General features: G+C 36.8%; 2 protein-coding genes across 21 annotated transcripts in view; both read right to left on the bottom strand.

Annotated features, from left to right (window-relative positions):
• Positions 1-2858, bottom strand: part of RBL2 (RB transcriptional corepressor like 2) — a 50725-nt gene extending 47867 nt beyond the window's left edge. For 2 of the 4 annotated variants that reach the window (XM_016142384.2, XM_036231277.1), the window contains exons 1-2: positions 2534-2770; positions 368-498 (exon numbers count right to left, since the gene is read on the bottom strand). In XM_016142384.2, the coding sequence (XP_015997870.2) occupies positions 368-498; positions 2534-2770 (368 nt within the window). Of the gene's footprint in view, positions 1-367; positions 499-1901; positions 2225-2533 lie in introns of those variants that run through there. The other 2 variants (XM_016142385.2, XM_016142386.2) reach the window with 2 other exon arrangements.
• A 5586-nt stretch (positions 2859-8444) lies between these two features.
• The window catches only part of CHD9 (chromodomain helicase DNA binding protein 9), a 158486-nt gene continuing 144948 nt past the window's right edge, over positions 8445-21982 (bottom strand). For 14 of the 17 annotated variants that reach the window (XM_016142394.2, XM_016142395.2, XM_036231270.1 and 11 more), the window contains 5 exons: positions 20927-21066; positions 20395-20616; positions 17383-17511; positions 15122-15226; positions 9767-13348 (listed from right to left, as the gene is read on the bottom strand). In XM_016142394.2, coding sequence (XP_015997880.2) covers positions 12473-13348; positions 15122-15226; positions 17383-17511; positions 20395-20616; positions 20927-21066 — 1472 coding nt within the window. In that variant the 3' untranslated portion in view covers positions 9767-12472. Of the gene's footprint in view, positions 9415-9766; positions 13349-15121; positions 15227-17382; positions 17512-20394; positions 20617-20926; positions 21067-21982 lie in introns of those variants that run through there. The other 3 variants (XM_036231271.1, XM_036231272.1, XR_004954206.1) reach the window with 2 other exon arrangements.

Here is a 21982-nt window from a genome sequence, read left to right as displayed (position 1 = left end):
GCCCTGTGCATGTAGTGCTGAATTTAATATCATGTAAGAGTTTATCTACCTTTTCAATCTAGAATGTTTCCTAAGGTATTTAATACCCTTCTTTTGAATTCTCTAATATTACAGATGAGTCACAACTTTTAATAGTAAACTCTTCATACAAGTGCCTAATCCATTAAAATTTAAATATTTTTCACCAAAGAAGTAAGTTATAATGGATACTTAGATGTGACAAAGGAAAACCAAGACATAGCTTCAAAATTCAGCACTCCATAGGTACAAATGCTCAGAAAATGAACAAAGAGAACTCTTACTACCATTACGATTTATGAGCTTTTATATCAGTCACACTGTACTTTTCAAACTCTAACATAGTTACCTCTGCTCTGAACATCGCAGGATTCTAGTTAACGATACATAGTTTCCTTCAACTGTCCCTTTGCTTACAGTTGGCACAGATTTTCTGCAAGCCACATATAAGGCACATGCTAACCAATGAAGATCATTTCCCTGTAAAATAAAAGAAAGTTGACGTTTAGCTAATGAGCTACATGTATTTCACTATAAAAAATTCTTATGTTTAAACTGAAAGTGATATTTATGTTTGTGGGAAATTGTATTTTCAAAGATGGCCCTATCCCATGCGCTCATCTTATAACTCGACTTTGATATTCTGCCACTGAGAGGCAAGAGTCTGTGTTCCATTTTGAAATGTCTCAACCAACAGCACAGGTAGTAAAAATGATGCTATATTAACTTCCAAGATCATAAAAGGCAATATAGACTCCACCTGGCTCTCTCTCAGGCCATGTACCATTAGAGTCCCAACCTGGGAGTAGAATGCCTTGAGCAAAATACTTAAGTCTCAGAGGTTTGATTTTCTTATCTGAGGACTGTGAGAACTGAATGAATCACAAGTATGCAACACAGAAAATAATAGAAATCAAAAGATATAAAACACTGCAACCAGTATTCGGCATGAAACATCGCATTACCTTATAGCATACTTAACTATAAGCTCCATAGGCCAGAAATTGAGTAAACAAACATGTTTTCAAAAATAATTTACTAACCATCTGTTGTCACTTGTTTACATAACACTGGATGTCATGTGACTTAATCTAAGCGTTGAAATACCTCAAATGTACAGTAATCTGATTTACAGGATTATCCTGAGGGTAAGACAAGAGCTTATTTGGAGGCATTTATATGCCCATCACCAAAAAAAGAATCCTTCTCTTTGCCTGACCACAGGAACCACTGCGAAATAAACAAGAACATGGCCTATTCAGCCGGATCACCTAAGTATAGGAAACAGCTCTGCAGACTCTGCACGCTGCCCGTATGTGCGCTTTATATGCCAGGAACCACATTTTGCCTTATTTAACCTTCAGAACAACTCTGTGCGGGTGGCTACAAATCTCTCAAATTTACATATCACAAAATAGAATTTTGAGGTGGATAATTGTCCAAAGTCACCTACGTCTGTCAGGTTCTAAAGCCAGTAGAGCACTAGCTTTTTATTCTCCCCCTGTAGATAAAACAATGAAGAGAAGGAACAGAATTAAAATCCTATTGATGGAAGAATAACTAAAAAAAAATGACCTTAGTGACATATAGACAAAAACACCCTATTATAGTTAACTTCTTTTGGTTAGGTTTTCCCATTCGGAGCCCATGTGCCCCACTCTTTCCATAACCTGTAAAACAACTTGAGAAAATCATGTGGCTTCCTGTTTAAATGCTACACACACGGGCAACGAGAAACAGCTGATAAACAACCACCCAGACTTCCGCGTCACTTCCCATTGGCCCAGAAGGGGGAGGCGCCTAGAGAGCGGAGCCTCACTGGCTAGAAAAACCATTTTTTTTCCCCTCTGCGAGTCGCGTCCGAAGAAAGGGACGTAGCATACCTGTAAGACATTGACTTAATTCTAAGAGTCCCGTGCGGTATCTAGGGGAACCAATAGGTGCTCAAGGTCATCGCGGTCCTGACATCCTAGTGACAAGCAGGGGGTGTGTCTGTGACCAGCTGGGCAAAAAGCCCGTTTCTCGTGCCTCTCGTGCACACGTACGCGAACACGGCCCGACACCTAACGACGCGGTTGTGCAGAGACGCGACGCGGGGACCGAGGCTACGCGGTGCGGGAGGGCAGGCGCCCACCGAGGCGGCGTGAACCCGGGGGAGCCCGGAGCGAGGGCGGCAGGCCCCTCCCCCTGCCCGTGAGGGCGTGACCCCTGCACCTGTTCTGCCGACCAGGTGGCCGCGATTTGGTCATCGCGAACCCGGCCTCGCGGTGCTACGTTAGGGCGAGAGGTGTCTCCCCGGTCGGAACGCGCCAGGGACGCGCAGCGAGACCGGGCCGCCCCGGGGACGCGCGGAGCGTCGCCGAAGCCGGGCGTCCAGGGCCGCGGCGCGCAGGGGGGCCCCCCGCCCCTCCCGGCTCGCCGCCCCGCGGCGCCCCACGGGCCCCGAGGGGCGCAGTCCCGCAGCGGGCGAGCGGGCGGCTAGGCCGGGAAGCCCGCCGCCCCGCCCCGGGCGCACCTCCAGCGTGTAGCTCTCGCTCATGCTCCGGTAGCTGTCCCAGGCCTCGGCCCGCGCCGCCTCGTCCATGTTGAGGCGGCTGCACAGCTCCTCGAACCGCTGCTGCGTCTGAGGGGCCGGTGACCGGGCCGGCTGCGCCGCGTCCTCCGCCTCGCCGTCCTCGTCCTCCTCCTCAGAGGCTGCCGCCGCCGGAGGGGGTGGCGGGGGCGGCGGCGACTGGTCGCCTCCCGATGGCATAGCGCACCCCGGGCCGGCCGGTCCTCAGGTGAGCCGAGGGCCCGGGCCCGTAGCCATTCAAACCGCGAAGCGCCCGCCCGTCCGCCGCTTTATACAGCGACTGCGCTGCCGCTAACAACGCTTGGTCTCACGCAGGCACCCGTAGTTCTGAGCACGGCCTGATGGGAAATGTAGTCCGAGCCGGAGGCCCACGGAGGTCAAAAATCATCAATAAAAATAATTTAAAAAATGAACTCGTGTAGTTTCCTCCGGGCTGAAATAAAAGCGGCTTCTCTACATTTTAAGTAGCGCTCCGGCCTAAGACCATCCAGCCGGGCTTTAGTGAAGAAAAACATCCAAAACACATTAATTTCATGGGAAGGTTGAATGTTCAAGATGTCTCTAGAAGGGATTCTCATCACCTGTGTTTTATCAGCAAAATAAGGATTTCAAAGGGCCTATCTGCCAAAGTTCGTTTTCGGCGTCGCTCCTAATTTCTAATTCTTTACCAAATTAAATTTTATTTGCGTCTTTAACATAATTACTGATTTTTTAAGCAGTAATTTCTTTTCCCACCTTTAAGCCAGTATACATTCAGACTGAGTCACCCAATTGGCTTAACTTTACTCTTTTTTTTTTTTTTTTTGCTTTCTTTTCATATATAAAGGCTTGAATCACTTTATCTCCAATCCTTGATTTATAAATAGTATAAAATATGCCTGAGAAGCTAAAAGGCAGTGGGGCTTGTAAACCAAGAAGAAATACTGGGACAAAAGCAAGAGTGTAGGGAAGCTTTAATAGCTTTAAAAGCTTTAATAGGAGCAGGGAAGATGGAGAGGAAACCTGGAAGTAGGAGAGAAGGAACACCTGGAAGATAACAAGATGCCTCAGGAACAATTCTGAGACCATGAAACCCTATTCGTAAACCCTGCAAAAAGAAGTCACAGTAATTAGGGTAGGATTTGCTTTTAGTGCTGATTTAAGTTGATCAAGGAAGGACAAGAACAGAAGTTGACTACGACTGCTTTATAAATATTTGTAAATAAGTTTATAAAATATTCCCTGTACTTAGGTGGGGAATACTAAATTTTAAAATAGTATTGCTTATTTTGGTTTCCATCATCAAAAAAATTCGAATTGTTTTTGAGATAAAATTCTCTTTACCGTTTTTAGTAAAACAATATAACTGAAGTAACATTGATGGTCTTAAAACATCAACTATGTATTTTATTAAACTATGCTCTGCTTGTTAATATCTGTTTTCAAAGTCGGCACTCTAAATATTAACAATTTGACACTGTAATCCACTTAAAAAATATACTTACAAAACTTTCAACTAGAAATTTTATATCATTCCATTTTCTCCTTTACTTCACATTCCCATTCTATCCCAACAAAAATTTATCCTAATGTTTTGTGCTTGAAAGTCCTTTTTGGATCTATTTAGTATTTTACCAAAATTAATAAATTAATTTTTTCAGGTATCCTTCTGTTTTGTCAGATCCATTGAGGTAAAATCTGCATGCAGTAAAACTATTTTACGTGTACACTTCTATGAATTTTTAAAAAGTAACGTCTACCACAATCAATATGTACATTTCCATCACCCCGTTTCCTGGTGTCCCTTTGTGGTATAAACCCCTCACACATCCCCTGGCAACCACTGATCAGCTTTCTGTCTCGTTACCCCTTTTCCAAAATGTCACATAAATGTAGTCATACACTACGTAGACTTGATTCTGGCTTCATGCAACTTAGCATGCCTTTCAGATTCATCCACGTTGCTGCATGTGTCAGTTGTTTGTTCTTTTATTGGTAAGTCATGAACGTCCCAACATTTATCCATTCGCTGGATAAAAACATCTGGGTTGTTTCCAGTTTTTGGTGATTGTGATTATGAGAAAAGCTACTGTAACACTGATGTGCATGCTTTTGTGTGATACAAGTTTTCATTACTCTTGGATAGATACCGAAGAGTGTACTCTGGGCTGAATGTCGTCCCTTCCCCGCCACAACCCCCGTCCCAAATTCATGTTAAAACCCTAACCCCTAATGTGACTGTACTTAGTGATAAAGCTTTTATTAGGTAGTTAAAGTTAAATGTGGTCTTAAGTGTGAGGCCCTAATCCAATAGCAGTGGTAGCCTTATAAGAAGGCCCACACAGCACCGAGAAAAGGCCACATGGGCACACAGAGCGAAGATGCCCAAACCAAGACAGAGAGGTGTTGCTGGTTTTAAGGTAAATAAACGTTAAACTTTATAAGATATTGCCAAATTTTTTCTAAAGTGGCTCTATCACTTTGTATTCCCAGCCACATCGAGATTTAAATTTATTGCCCGTGATCATGAGGCAAGAAATGTTAAATTCCATTCAGATTGAATTATCATATGACTGGTACTGGATTGTGGCTTCAAGTGTGTTTGCAATTTGCTTATGTCTCCAAAAAATATTTTCTAAAAGGGTGTACTGCTACCAGCAAAAAGCCATCATTTGTTTGAATTGCCACTTTAGGAGGCTATCCACTTTGGCAGGGCTGAAGCCAATTTCACCAAGTATGTGAAGCGTCTCTTGCTGGGAGCTAAGTTAACTGGCATGTTGTGATTAATTCCAGTCAGGCATTCTTATCTGTTAGGGACTGATGCTATGAGCCAAGTATGTCTGCCCCTTGAACCAGCTTTACTTATTCTGAATGATAATCTGCCTGCTAAAAATTCAATTAACAGTATAAACTACAATTAGCTACATTTAATACACAGGAAAGACTTGGTATTCTAGAATAAAAAGAATATGCTCTTTTAGCCTTTTCTGTCATCATAAACAATTAAGACCTGGCGATACTTATGGGGCTTGTTGGAGTAGATATTGGGCTGTATACCCCAATCTGCTTTTTACTGCTGTGTTTTTAAACATTTTTGTCCTTTTTTCTTTTCCTTCCTGCATTCAGGCTATAAAATGGTTCTTTACACTGGAGTCACCATATGACCTATTGGTCATTCTTTTTCTCCTTCCTCTTATTAGAGTGAGGGATACTTGCAAACTTAATACCTGAGGTGGCTGGAAATGCATATCAAGCTAAAGCCCAGGTGATGAGTGAGGGCTTTGCTTTGAGTGGAGGGCATGGATGTTAATGATTGAGTTTCAATAAATCAATCATGACCACAAAAAAAAGACACTGAACAGCCAAAGCAATCTTAAGAAAGAAGAACAAAGCTGGAGGCATCACACTTCCTGATATCAAACTATATTACAAAGCAATAATAATCAAACCAGTATGGTACAGGCATAAAAACAGACACATAGATCAATGCAACAAAATAGAGCAGATAAATAAACCCACATATATGTGGTCAATTAATTTACAAGAAAAAAAAAGCCAAGAATATAAAATGAAAAAAGGATAGACTCTTCAATAAATGGTGTTGAGAAAACTGGACAGCTACAGGCGAATGAATGAAACCGGACCCCTATCTTACACTATACACAAAAATAAACTAAAAATGGATTAAAACTTGAACATAAGACCCAAACCCATAAAAAGTCCTAGAACATAGGTGGTAAGCTCCTTGACATTGGTCTTGACAATTAATTTTTGGATTTGACATCAAAAGCGAAGACAACAAAAGCTAAAATAAACAACTAGGACTATAGCAAACTAAAAAGCTTCTGTACAGCAAAGGAAACCATCAACAAAATAAAAGGCAACCTACAGAATAGGAGAAAATATTTACAAATCATATATCTGACAAGGGGTTATTATACAAAATATATAAATAATTCATACAACTCAACAGAAAAAAAATAAAGCAAAACAACCTCATTAAACAACAGACAGACGATCTGAACAGACATTTTTCCAAAGACATACAATGGCCAACAGATACATGAAAAGGTACTCAACATCATTAATCATCAGGGAAATGCAAATTGAAACCAAGGTAAAATACCACCTCAAACCTGCTAGAATGGCTATTATAAAAAATACAAGAAATAACAAGTGTTGGCAAGGATGTGGAGACAAGAAAACACTTGAGTGCCGTTAGTGGGATGTAAATAGGTGTAGCCACTATGAAAACAGTAGGGAGGTTCCTCACAAAATTAAAAATAGAATTACCATATAATTTGGCAAGGCTGGTATTTATCCAGAGGAAACGAAATCACTACCTTGAAAAGATGTCTCCTCCCCATGTTTATTGCAGCATTACTTACAATAACCAAGATATGGAAACAACCGCAGCATTCATTGACAGATGAATGTATAAGAAACTGTGGTACATGGGAGGCGTGTGTGCGTGCGTGTGTGTGTGTGTGTGATTCGCCATAGAATACGAAATCCTGCCATTTGTGGCAACATGGATGGACATTGAATGTATTATGTAAGTGAAATTCAGAAAAAGACAAATACTGTATGATTTCATATGTGGAATCTAAAAAAATAAGCAAAAATTACCTCAGAAAACAGACTGGTGGTTGACAGGGGTGAGCAAAATGGGCAAAGGTGGTCAAAAGGTTCAAACTTCCCAACTTATAAGATAAATAAGTCCAGGGAATGCAATATACAGCATGGTGACTACAGTTGACAATACTGTGTTGTATATCTGAAAGTTGCTGAGAGAGATCTTAAGTTCTCATCACAAGAAAAAAATGTCTAACTGTGTGGTGATGGATGTTAACTAAACTTATTGCATAATCATTTCACAATATATACATATATCAAATCATTATGTCGTACACCTAAAACTAGTACAATGTAATATGTCAATTATATCTCAAGAAAAAAAGAAATCAATATTGGGTAAGAGGTTTGGTTCTTGGGGTCTGATTATCCACTCACTCACTCATCCGTTCATTCAGCCAGAGAACTAACCATCTATCCAAATATTCAACAAATGTCTAGTCAGTGCCTATTATAATATCAAGTACTTTGCCAAGCAATGATACAGTTGTAAATGAGACAAGCATGATCTCTCCTCTCATAGAGCTTGTGATCTCATGGGTAGAACAGACCCAGAACAAGTAATTATCAAGTGTAAATATGAAAAAATTTAAGGAGCTACAGGAGTGCATCAAGGAGACCTTAACCTTGTGTGTGTGTGTGTGTGTGTGTGTGTGTGTGTGTATAGGCGCTCAATAATTGGGTATTAAATTATAATGTATCCATATGTTAGAATGAAAAAGTCCTTAAAAATGTTTTAGAAGATTCTTTAGTGACATGGAAAGATTATTATATTGTAAATGAAAAAAAAACTGCAAAAAAATGATATATACAGTATAACTCCATTCTTATTAAAATATATAGTACATAGATGCAAAACTGACCTGAAAGTTAACAATTTATCTCTGAGCCTTCAGTGTTATGGGGCTGTTTACTTTGTGCTTTCTCTATACCCCACCCCCTCCCCAATTTTCTATAATATGTATCTTATTTTTTTACCAAGAAAAAGAATCTAAAAATTCATCAAGATGTTATTTTTGCCTATTAATTTGGCAAAGATTATTTCAAAGGACAATACACAGTATTGGTAAGGATTTGGGGTAAATGAGCATTCAAAAACGTATGCTGCTAATGGTAGTATAAATTGCTACTAATGGCATTATAAACTTGGCAACACAAATCAAAAATTTTAAATATAGAGGAAGTATTTTCACTTCGAGGGATTAAAGAAATCATTCTGGATAGATGCAAAAAAAAAAAATGCATATATAAACCCAAATGTCTATTTTTCAGTACATAGTTAAATAAATTACATGTGTATGAGCCAATACTATGTATTAAATTCACATTGCAGGATACATACCAACACATGTCAGTATATCATGGGCAGAAGAGTAAACATTATGCCCTATATATTACTGATTTAGTATGAAAATTATTAGTTTCCTAGGACTACCATAACAATACTGTGAACTGGGTGGTTTAAAACAACAGAAATTTATTCTCTCACAGTTCTGGAGGCGAGAAGTCCAAAATCAAGGTGTTGGTAAGGTGGTTCCTTCTGGAGGCTCTGAAAGAGACTTGTTCCATGCTTCTCGTCTAGTTTCTCCCGGTTGCTGGTAACCCGTGGTGTCCTTGGCTTCTAGCTGCATCACTCCAATCTCTGCCTGTCGTGTGACCTTCTTCCCTGTGTGTCTTTGTCCTCTCTTCTTCTTATGAGGACACCAGTCTGGAGTAAGGACCCACCCTGATCTAGTATGACAGTATCTTTACTAATTATATCTGTCAAGACCCTATTTCCAAATAAGATTTTATTCTGAGGTTCTCAAGTTGACAAGGAATTTTGTAGGACACTAAGCCACCCACTACATGTATGTAACTAACATACAAAAAAGATTGAGAATCCATACCAACAGTATTTCTCTCAGGGTGGGTTTATGAATGACTTAAATACTTTTCTTTGTGTTTTTCTGCACTTAAAAATAAATAGCTTATGTACTGAAGTTAAATTTATGTATGATTAAGTTCTAAATTTATTGTAAAGATGAAGATTATCTGTAGTAAAATGTCAGTCTTTCCTTCCTACAGTTCACAAGATACAGAATACATAATTTTATAAAATTATCTTCTCTCAAAAACATCCAACATTGCCAATTCTTCCTCCAGCATCGGTGTAGATTACTGTTCTTCTGGGTGGGCACTAGATGAAGTAGTTGGCTTGTGTTTACATGCTATATTGTATAAAAAAAGAAAAAAAGGTTTTCTAAGCATAAAAGTATAGTTAAGTGTGTTCAAGTTAAATGAGTGTAAACTGAGACTTCACTGTTTTACTTTTGTAATTAGAGGAAAAACAAATTTCCATGTTTACAAAAAACACTACCAACAATGGCAATGAACTAGGAAAGACTCTTAAGACCAAGGGAAAAATGATTTCAGACTTCCAAATGGACTCCTTTAAGAGGTTAGGTATATTTCAGAGTCTTTCTGGATTTTTTAAAAAAGTCCAGGGGAAGAAAACTTAAGGAAATAATAACATTGTGGATAGAATTATTGCCAAATTCTCTCAAAAATTCTTCCAAAGTATACTTTCCATTAAAAGATTTATGACTATGGTTTCTTTCACAACTGGAATAAGATACATTCAATAACAAAAAGTATTGTCATGTACAGAGGCTGACATCATGGGTAGTCAAAGAATATGTTTAATAAAAAATAATTAAACTTCCATTTGCTCTATAGAACATCATAGAAAGTAATTTAATAAATTACAAATGACTTTTTAAGACGTTTGCTCAACTACAGAAAGCAAATTCAGACTACACGAAACACAACTGGTAAATATTGCAAATGTCCAAAAGAAAAATTGGACTAAGACTTGAATCCTGAAACCTGAAACCAGGGCTATAAACACAAGGCAATAACAGCTATAATTCTTTTAGTAACTACCAACACGTACTTGGATATCCTTTCACTGCGACTTTAGAATTATGTAATCCTACTGATTTTTTTCCCTTATAACCCTTAACTTTACACAACCATATTTGCATGGAATTTTTTTTTTTAACCTGATAGCTGGACTTTTCCCCAATCAATAATAAATAGAAGTGTCTTGAAACCCAAGAGAACATTTAAAGTTAGTACTAACCTTAATACTTTGAAAACTGCAATTGCCTTATTACATAGAGAATCACTAAGATGTTAACCAACTTCACTCGAGCATAATTAGGAAAATATTTTATCTCATAAAATTTGATATAAATTACATTTTAGTGGTAAGATCTAGGGCTTCCCCCCCCCCTTTTTTTAAATTGGGGAAAGGAAGGGATAAAGGTCATGTGGGTAGAAGTAGAGTGAAGGAATGAAAATATGGTGTTGAAATACTCCACCGGCAACCTAAGTTTACTGTGTTTGAAAAACTTTGGCTATCTCATAGGTGTATTCTAGTTAAAGAAAAGTGCAATACTGCAAAGGGAAGATACTAAATGTGTAATACATCATTTTCATGATGAAGAATTACTACCCACTTCTCCAGGATGGGCATCAGAGTGACTATTGCTAAGACATTGCATAAAGGACTATCAATTCAAAGTATCATTTTGAGAAAATACAAAAATCAATACCATCCCAATGGAACTTACACAATTTTGTAAATGCATATAACACTGTCTGCCTAATAACGGGTTAGTTTTTTACATACAGAAACATAATTTACTGGTAAATATCTTGGAAAACCCATTATAATTGCTTAATTCATGACAAAGCAACAGAGTTCTATCATCAAAACATACTGAAAGTTAATTTTTCTGTGGAAGAGAAGTGGGGTACTTCCCCCCCCAAATGAATCCCCTTGCAAATTTTATCACTGACTTATTCAAGTACCAGAAGAATGCTATCATTTATCTCTCCTAAAGTTATAAATGGTATTTTATGTCCAATTCAGTTCTAATTGTTTTAAATATATATGAAAGTGAACCTCGACCTCTGCATTGTCAGAATAATAGCAGCTTTAGCAGGAGAAATCGTATCACAAATCAATATTAGACAAATTTTACATGGTACAGAGCTCTAAGAAATTGAACAGAAGCCTTGGGCTTCATTTTGTGGTTTACAGGTATAAATCGTATATTTTTTTGAGATTATTCAAAGTGCATTTTCAAAATGGGCAACTCAGTATATTTAATATAAACTGATAGCCCAACACTGATTCTGGGCAACATTTAGTCTGCTTACACCTAGAAGAAACTCAAGATGAATTTAGACTATTTGCATATTACTTTACCACTATTATCTGTTAATTTTGGAAAACTACCATGACATAAAAGACAAATTGAAATCTACACAAAGAAAGCAAACAAACAATTTTTTTTTTTACATGACGTATGCTGAAGTTCTTTTCAGTGGCATTTCATGAGTTTGCCTTTTCTGAACCCCAAAAACAGACATTACTCATCTGAGACATAATTATTTCTAATAGGAGGCCAGACTTTGAAAAGTTAAAACTAAGTATGTCTAGAGGGTGCCAAAGTCAAATGACACAGGATTACTTTATGACTTAATTTTACTGATACCAGAGTTAGGCTCAGCAAAAAGCAAGTCATATTTCTTGCCAGATTAACATGATATATAGGATGTGTTTAAAAAACCCCTGAAAACAAGTATAGAATTAGAAACGAATGTAAACTTCCTAAACTAACTCAGCTGAGGTAACAGGTAGCCAGTTAAATTGGCTGATTGGGAAACTTATTTCTTCTTGAAAACACACTTGTACCTGAATCGGAAACATCAGCAGTGCATCGCAACGCTAGAGCATTTTCGTGTAATTAAAGCAATGGATGGTGATGTAGATTCTACAGCTTTCATGACATTCATTAGCTGCCCAAATTATTGCTGAGTTTTGATCTGTAAATTATAGGTGTCAAGGAGGCTGTAAAACTATATTCAAATTAAATCAGTAATATGCATAAAGGATTCTGTGTTCACTGCAAATATATTAAATATACAACTCTTATTGAGCATAATTTTCATAAAATTAACCCCCAACAAAATTATAATGCCTTTTGTTGTAATTGTACACCTTTATGTATTTGATAGTACATACGAGTTCAGAACCTTATGAATCTTAAGAAATATTACATGCAAAACGTCTCTGAAAGCAGTTTGCACTTCTAAACAAATAACTGAAATGTTCGGTCAGTAAGTTATTGATGCACTCCACACTGGGGTATTTACAATTAATAATTAAAGAAAAAAAATCCAAAATCAGTTCATAATTTAAGTGTAGTCCGGGAATCAGTCTTCGTTACTAGAATCTGAATCCTCGGATGACGCTGATGTACTGTCAGAGCCAGACGAAGCATCGGCTTTCTCTGAACCCTCATCTGTGCTGTTTTCATTAAGAGGACTTGGTTCAGTCCCCCCTTTGTCCTCCTGATCTCTACCTCTGGAATCTTCTTCCTTTACTTCTACAGACTTAGATGAGCCTAAGTCACTGTTTTTTTTGTTTTTCTGTACATCAAAAGTATTGGACTGGGATAAAGTTGGAATATGAAGATTAAGGCCTGGAGTGAGAAGCATCCCTGGATAAAGTATGTTAGATAGTAACAGTGGGTTAAGAGCTAACGAGCTGGCAGCTGCAGCTGTATTTAATGCAGCAGTAGAGGATGTGGACGGAGAACTTGACACAGAGTTTTCTCCACCATTCTCTGAGTTTTGGCTCTCTGTCCTTTCTTTTTTTCCTTCTAGCTCCTTAGAGTCATTTCCCTTTTTTTCTTCTGTTCCAGAGTCTGTAGGCTTTGTCAGGAGCCCTCCCATGCCCAACAGGTTTGGTAATCCCGTCACTCCTGACAGCAGCATGGGGAACAGGGCAGCCATGTTTTTAGCTTCTCCTCCAGAAGAAAGGCCGGCGGGCATTCCCATCAACCCCGCGGTGACCTGCAGGGACTGCAAGTTCTGTAGGTTTTGTTGTAAGGCCTGAAGAGTTGTGAGATCCATACCTGGAAGTAATCCATTGGCTAACAGGGGACTGCCCGCGACGCTGGTGGCAGCTGCCGCCGCCGCCGCGGCCTTCACGATTCCGCTTTTAGGCCGTCTTCCCCGCCTGCTTACTTCTTCTCTCACCACAGGACCAGTGAGAATTCGTTCGTACATGCTTTCCGGAAGAAAGCCCTGAGAAAAAGAAAAAAAAAAAACAACTAATAATAGCCATACTAAAATCATTAGCTACCAGCTTGTCATACAAACAACCTATTAAAAACAGCTAAATATTCATAATTTCTTCTTTATAATGAAACACAATAAATTACAAAAGAGAGACACTAATTTCACATCATTTTAAGGAGTGGCTTAAAACAGCTCTTCCACTTCTCACTGTTATCATAGAGAACAGACAGGCCACACTAGCTTTCCTCAATACTGCTGAGGGATATAGTTGTAGAACAGTTCTAGAAAACAAAAGGTCCAAAGAAACTTTTTCATGAGAGTTACTCCCATACCCTGACATGCTTTACATCAGCAAATGCTCCAGGCGACTAAAATAGTGCCCCTCTGCTAATCTGAAAGAACAAAGGGAAAGGACAGAGGAAGTAAGTAAAAGGGTGCGATTAAAATGAGATATTTCATATGAATCTCATGACAAACCATTTTGGAAATAAGGGATACAGCTAAGCCAAAAAGATACTCTACAGGGGGGCTGGTGGCAGAGGGTTGGGTGGGTGGCGGTGGCAATCACCCGGCTCAGAATAGCAGTGGCACCTGCTTCAAGTTCAGGAAAACGGAAAAGTTCAGGAAAACGGAAAACAAGCCATGCTATTTTCCTGTGATTTTTTGGGCTCAAAAGTAGAAACTGTAAGTGTAAGGGCTTAGAACCTTTAGACCAGCATTGTCCAACAGAAACATAATGTAAGCTACATATGAAATTTAAGATTTTCTAACAGCCACATTAAAAAAGGTAAAATGGAGGCAGACAACATTAATTTTAGTAATATATCCTATTTAAGAGAATATAAGCAAAATATTATCAGTTCAATAGTAATCTATGAAAATAACTGAGATTTTACATTCTTTTTCCAAACTAAGTCTTCGAAATCTGAGGCCAGTGTTCCTCTCACAACTCTTGACTCAGACTGGCCACATGGCACGTGCTCAGTAGCCACTCATGCCTGTGGCTGCCGTTTTAGACAGTTTACCTCTTGACAGTGGTTTAAAAGACTCTCATAGGACTGTTCTTAAATTTTGGTTTGAATTGATCAACTTATTCTCTTAACAAAAAACATTAGGGTTCACTGCAGAAAACATGACAACAAAATATGCAAATAAAAAATCCATCTGTAATTTCACCAAGCAGAGATAACCAAATACAAATTCTAAAGCTCCCCTTACCTCTCTTTCTAAAATAAAAACTAGAAGCATACGAAACAGTTTATAACCTGCCCTTTTCATTTGGACCCTGTAGAAATAACAGCTATCATTTCTTTAGCATTTACCACATGGTTAGGCTTCGATATTCCAAGAGTTTAACTATTACCCCATTTATATACTGTGAACTTTCTCCCTTGTCACAGATGTTCTTCTAAGATAAATTTTTAAAATCGATGCATAGTTTTCCAACATAAGGTCGGACCATTAGTATTTTTCCATTTTTTTTTTACTACTATACTATAATGAATATCTGTTTATATATTCCTTTTCCCACATCTTTGATTATTCTTTGTGGCATTGTTCAAATACTATCTCAGAGATTAAAATATAGACCAATTCTTCTAACTCAGCAAACATCTGAGGCATTTGTAACATGTAATACAAAATAAAAATTCTGAACTACAAAGCACCATCACGTGTTCACACAATATTTTGTTGATTCTTAAAATTTAATCCAAGAAATAATGAAATGAGGTGTTAATTTTGAAATGGTGTTGGACTGGGCATTTATGAAATACTCACAGACTGCTTAACAACATCTCCCCATTCAGGAGCGACTCCATACTCTGAATTTTCTTTCAAGAATCTACATAAATCTTTCAAAGGGGGAGCAAATGCACCTCCAACCTGTAAACAAAAAGCAGGCTGTCAGGCATGTAAAAACACTATCAAACATGGAGACATGTGTTGCTTTTATTCAGAGTTTACTCTTTAAAACATGTATTCTTTGAACCTCCACTGACAATCTTTATTATATTAAAAAGACTACCACAACAAATAAGGACTATTAGAATACTATATAAACATGATAATGTTAAATTTTAATGTTTTAATTTGAGTACCTAGAACAGTAAAATAAAACTACATTTACTGTGTACCTACTATGCTGGATAGGCAGTGGAGCCTCGTTAAAAGTATACCCTTTGGAGTCAGACTTAACAGCTACGGAAACCTGAGCAAACCAGTAAATCTCTCTGAGCCTAAGTTTTCTAATCTCCAAAATGGGAATAACAATACTTCCCCCCGTAGAGTTTTATGAAGATAAACTAAGACGATTTAAGTGCCTTTGCATAGGGTCTCTGTCACATAATATACGTCACTATTATTATATACAGAGCATTGTGCTAAGGACTTTTAAATATGAGATTTATTTTAGTTCTTACGTCACACTTTTGAGATAGTATTATTTCTATTTTTCAGATGAAGTAACAAATTAAGCCTCAGAGAAGTTATATAAGTGCCCAAAGCTAGCTAACAAGTGTTGGGGTCACCTTTCAAATTCAGGTCAGAAAAACTCATGTTCTTATCAATTAAGTAAATTGACACCCTAAAAGTATAAAAACGTATCTATCCTTTGTGTGTGAAAAGTAATATAAACCAAATAATCATAAGGCACTTGAAAAAATAAACAAGAAAGTATGTATAATAATTAGTGTGAAACTGAAACAAAATATTTTCAAATTTACATGATTTAAATTTAAATGATTTGGACCTACCAATTTAATGTTCCTTTGGAGTCTAAAGATATTTCTTAAGTAATTTCTTCTTCTAAATCTTTCAAAGAATACATAATATGTCTTGATGATAGGATACAGATGGGTTTTAATTATGGCCAGTTATAATACATCTATAAGTATTTTTATATAGCATTTCTCATCATCTTTAACATAGTCTCTGTAGTTTCTGTTCCCTTCTCTTTTTCATTACTCCCTCATTACACTCCAGTTTAAACTAGAGGCCCTCTAGGTGGTTTATGGGGGATTGAGTAGGTAGATTCTTTGCCTTGATGTCTCATGAATCCTGAAGTCTGTACTCAAGAGACTCAGGACAATAAAGAACTCCACAAATTAAAGAAAATGAACAGGCACCTTATCAGGTTATCACATTAAAAATAAAATTTAGAGTATTTATTATTAAACCTAACAAGTTAAAAAGACAAAATTTTTCATTTTCTTTTCTATCTAGTAATTCTAATTTTCGTCATAAGATGAAGCTATTTTTAACAAATTAAGTAAACCATTTCTAAAATGTCACCTGGTTCTTTCCCGAATATATCTATGTCATCACTTTAAAGTACCAAAGTTGATTAAGCTATCTCAACAAAATTGGAACAAAAATTAGTATTAACTTTAGATATTAATTTTAATGAGTTGGTACACACAACTATATTAAAACTTATTTTAAAAACTAGTTTTCTTCCAATATTAGCCTATTAGGTCTCTTTAAGACATTTTATTTCCATCAGAAAATTACATAATATGCCGATTTTGATAAACAAGACACTTCACGGCCATCTGAAGGAAAATTACAGTAATAAATATATAAATCGATGATAGCTATGATGAGAATGTTGTCCCCTTTCATCAGGGTTTCTCAAGCTCTGCACTACAGACACTTTGGATGTGTGTTGTGGGCAGCTGTCCCATGTGCTCTACAAGTTTAGCAGCATCCCTAGCTTCTACCCTCTGGTAGAATCCTTCCCCTGCCCAACACCCACCTCCCTGCTCCTGAGTGTGGTTACCAAAAATCGGTCCAGACATTGCCAAATGTTCTCTAGAGGACGAAACAGCCCCCTGTGAGAACCACTGCTGTAGATGCAGCACCACTACTTGGGCACAGCTGTGTAAAGTGACTTGGTCATTTCATTTAATAGCTTAGCCCAAATATGGGATTTGAAATTAGACTGCATAAATTTATAGTAAATATCTTTTCCCACAAATCTGCTAGATTTAGAGATCTCTTAAAACTGAGCCAATATAAAAGGACAACAAATATGTTGATACCTTTCTGGCATTTCTTCTGTTAATCAACTGAACACGTTCTTCTCCGGTAAGACTATTAACATCTAGTTTATTGGGGTTTCTGCAGCGATGCCTTTTTTGTTTGGGCCTCCCCTCATGGAGCTGCATTCTCTAAAATAAAGAGACACAGATATAGCTTTAAAGTCTTGACCTGTACGAATAATAGAAATGACTTGATTAAAGTAACTTAATCCTTTAATGAAGATATACAGCATATATCACAGCATATATATTCACTGGCATACTGAAAAATTTTCATTAAACTTCAAAAATGCTTAAATTATATTTTTATATTTATAAAAATATTAAATAAGACTTAAAGTATTGCATGAATCTTTTTCTCAAATGATAAATTTAAACATTTTTCAAGGCCATCATGATGACCAAATTTATCGTTCTATAGAAAAGTAGGCTCCAGAAATGAGGACGCTTCTAGTACCTTCTTCAAACGACCTAAGAGACCACTGTACTCCTGCAGTGCTACCGGGAAGGAATAACCAATAATGCTGCAGCAGCTTGCACGAAATTGTACCGTTTGGTTCTTCTATGATAAATTGCACCTAGCAACATCAGATTTTTGCTGGGCTATGACACAACTCATTCACACATGTGCGAGTGACTTCCAATTTCTCTTTACCTCACTGATAGACTTTATTATACCTTCTCATGTAATCCATACATTACTCGAAGATAAGTTCTTCTGGTATAAATGGGAACCCAGGCTTAAGGAGATTACCCTCCACAAAGACATGCAACCAACAAGTGGCGATGGCTGGCAATGACAACTCTTTCCATAGAAACTGTGCTTCTTACCTCCACAACTGTTAACAAAGGAGGGCTTGAGGTCTGTACCTATTTCCAACCAATCAGAACATGCCAAGAGACCGATGTTCAAACTCCTCAACAAGGCACACCAGCCCCATCACAGCTGGGACCTAATTCAACCCTTTATCTCGTTGCTATCGACTGACGCATTCCCTTACACAATTTGAAATATCACACTAGTCACTGTTTTCTGAATATGCTTTACAATTTTATCCTTATTAAACACTCTTCATAATTGTTTTTATAATGCCTAGAATATTTTTGATAACATGGTCAAATGCCTCTCATTCTTCTATCACTCACCAGTCATGTCTCAGCGCTACATGCCTTCTGTCTTTCCCCAGATACTTTACTCTGCCTAGTAGTTATAACTTTTAGCTGCTTCCAGGGCATTTTATACATACTTCTGTTATATCATAATAGCATGTGAGATCCAAAAAAATAAAGTATCCTTGAGAAATTAAACTATTATTTCATTTTCTTTACTGCAATAAATGCTTTTAAAAATGTTTTAAAACCTTAAGTAACAAAACATTATGATATAAGGTATTTTTGCAATAGAAGTAATAAATAGCTTTAAGTTAAAAAAATTAATAAAGATTTATTTGTAATGATAAGAGAAGAGTAAGAGAATCCTTTAGACAGGTAAGTGCCATGAGTAAGGACTTTATATTGTTCACGGTTTTATCTTTTCTAAGGTCTTATCAAGACCTTAAAATAGCAACTTGCCACAGTACTCAATAAAATTTTACTGACTGAATGAACATTATTTTCTGACATGTTAAGAAGTTAGTGTTAGAACTGAAATATTCATTCTATGGTTGCCCATTAGATTTGTGAGAATTCTTCCCCTCAAAATTATAAGAGCGTTATTTGCCATTTTTTTTTAATCAAAAAGAATTAAATTAGTTTAAGAATTTGTGGCATCCTTTGAGAAAACTAGGACTATGAAAGGCATTCAAAAGCTAAGACAGATGGTTACTGTTTTAGGTTACTAGGTTATTTCCTGGTGACAATAATAGCAACATAAAATACTGAACTGATACGTATTACAGATACAATTAAAATCTATACTACAGATAGTCTCATTCGAGGGACTGGAGCTTATATTTCCTTTTCATGAAAAAAATAATGAGGTAAGTTCTTCCTTTCAATAAAGTAATAATTACTTTAACTTTATATAGCACCTTTTAGTCTTTAGAGATTTTCATTTTTTAATCATTGACTCAATAAATATTTACAAGAAGCTAGATACTGGAATTATTTGCTTTATGCCAGGGATCCAAAGGTGAAGAGGACACAGTCCTTGCTCACAGGGTAGTCAACAGCTTCACTGAATTTTCACAATGGAGACTGTGGGAACAGGCCCAGCATCACTGTACAGAGGGTCCACTTTACACTTTTACCTGACAAAGTACACAGTACTATCAAGGGAGATGGACACAAAATTTGATACATAAGCATCTGATAATAAAGTATTACAAAATGAAATCAATAGATTTCTATGAGTAAGAAAGCCAAATACCCATTAGATAGTGAGTAGTGTGTATTTCAGAGGATAAGAAAAATGCAAATGAAATATAATGATTCTCATCCTTGATTAATATAATTTATTAATTATATTAGACACAGAAGCTATATTCTTATACCACGAAGAAGAGCTTACGGGTAGTTTGGACAATGGATTTAAACTTATTAGCTATGTGGCACTGGACCATTTACTTAAAATTTCAGTGTTTCTATTTCTTTACCTATAAAATACTTATAATAATGCTATTCTGATAAAGTTGTTATGAGATCATGCACGTTAAGTGCTGAGGCACATAGTGACGTCTCAAAAAATGTTTACTCTAACCAGTATCATTATTTTACAATAACTCCTTCAGGGAAAGGATTGGAAGTCTAATATTTCTGCAGTCGGCACTGGGTCTAACATAGCTCTGTATATCGAAGGTGATTTTATTGTTAAATACTTATTGAACGCAAAATGAAAAACTGAAAATGACACTGTATTGTATCACAGGAAAGATGGCAATTATTTTTTTCTGTAAATTTCCCTAAGTCCTGGGCAGAACACATATTTATGTGGGTGAGAATTTATGCTTCATCATTATAAGTTTGGTAAATCATAGAAATGAAATATACCAAGATTTCAAAGTCATCACGTACAGGAATAAAAGCTCCTAAATCTTCCACATAACCTGGGTGCTCCTTCAGCCATTTTTCCAAATCCTTTCTCTTTGGTGCATCATCGCCTGCAAGTCTGGTCCCATCTTTAAGGTGAATAACAGGAACTGGACTTTCTGTATCAGGGATTCCTTGAGGTTGAGGGTAAGACAGTGCTGGATTTATCCCTGCAGAAATCTGTGAGGTGGTTAAGCCCAAGTTAACCTGTAGAAAACACCAAATGAAAATGTTATCTCCACGCTTTATCATTCTAATGTTGTTCCAAAGAATGAATTCTTTTTGAAGAGGAAAAAAATTAAATTGTTTAAAAGTCTACTAAATCTTTCAAATCTAAGGTTTTCATGAATCTTGGCCAATGCTGAATTCAATTAAGATCCAATCTGAAACAATGTAGTGTACTTCTAATTTCCTAATTATTATTCTACAAAACGTTCACAAAACAGCAATACATATGTTTATCAGAATGGAATTTTGGACGCAAGGATCTGTATTTTTTAAATATTGCTTTACTTACATGATTAGGTGGTTTATTTCTGTTAAAAAAGAGGATGTCAACACCTTCCACATTCTTCCTCCTTCCCCGCCTTTTTTTGACTACAGGCTGGTTGTCTAATATAATTCCATTGGCACCAAGAGTTGATTGAATGGAAGTACCTAATAGAATAAAAAATGCAAAAGTGATAAAAATCTAGTTCTTAAATTAAAAGTAATCATTTTTCTAAATATATGGAATTGTTAGTTCTATTTTACATATCCTAAATCAAGCCATTCTTGAGACAAAAAACACCACGCCCATTTCTCATTTAAAAACATGGAGAAATGTAACCTAAGCCTCTTTTGACTTCATCAATTTTTACCTGAAACAGTCACACATCTTCTCTTCCTTCCCCTTTTTAGAGGAAAAAGCAAGCTTTTTCTCAAATACAAAATAAAGCTTTTCCCTTTCTTTAATAAATACGTTTTATTACTTATTATTTAGAAAAAAAAACAAACTTCTTACAGCCTTTTCATGACTTCTAAAACTTTTAAAAAGTTTTTCTTATTGTGTTCCTCTTTATCACAATAAATTCAATTCTTCGATGTCCCATGGTCCCTCCTGGCCGAGCCTACTTAAGGTATTTTAAGATCACCACTGTTTAGTTGGTGCCTCATTTCAGTAGGCACTCGATAAAATAAAAAATGTTTGTAAGAGGTATGAATGAAACAGTTCCGTGCACTCACTCATCATGAAATAACTATGTATGAGGTACTACGATGGTTCAGAGATGAGTAAGACACAGTTCCTGTTCTCTGCACGATCTAGATCTCTCTTATATAAAGAAAATGTTATTAAGGATAGAATCTTTGTTTGAAATGGTTCTCGGCTATAGTGAGAAATGGATTTTTAAACATTCAAGAATTTTTTGAGCAAGTCCTGTGTAATCCTGAAAAACACAATGCCCATTGGCTTGCTGTGGAACCTTATTTTAGTCATTTACCTTCCTGCATCTCAGCTTCGAAATTCATATGGTAAGAAATAACTAATTACAATGATTAAAAAACATCTTTACATATAAAAGTACATAGGAAT

The sequence above is a fragment of the Rousettus aegyptiacus genome, unplaced genomic scaffold (assembly GCF_014176215.1).
Source record: "Rousettus aegyptiacus isolate mRouAeg1 unplaced genomic scaffold, mRouAeg1.p scaffold_m13_p_14, whole genome shotgun sequence".
Lineage (NCBI taxonomy): Eukaryota > Metazoa > Chordata > Mammalia > Chiroptera > Pteropodidae > Rousettus > Rousettus aegyptiacus.
The sequence above is the reverse complement of the archived record's forward strand: the minus strand, read 5'-3'. Positions and strand labels throughout refer to the sequence as shown.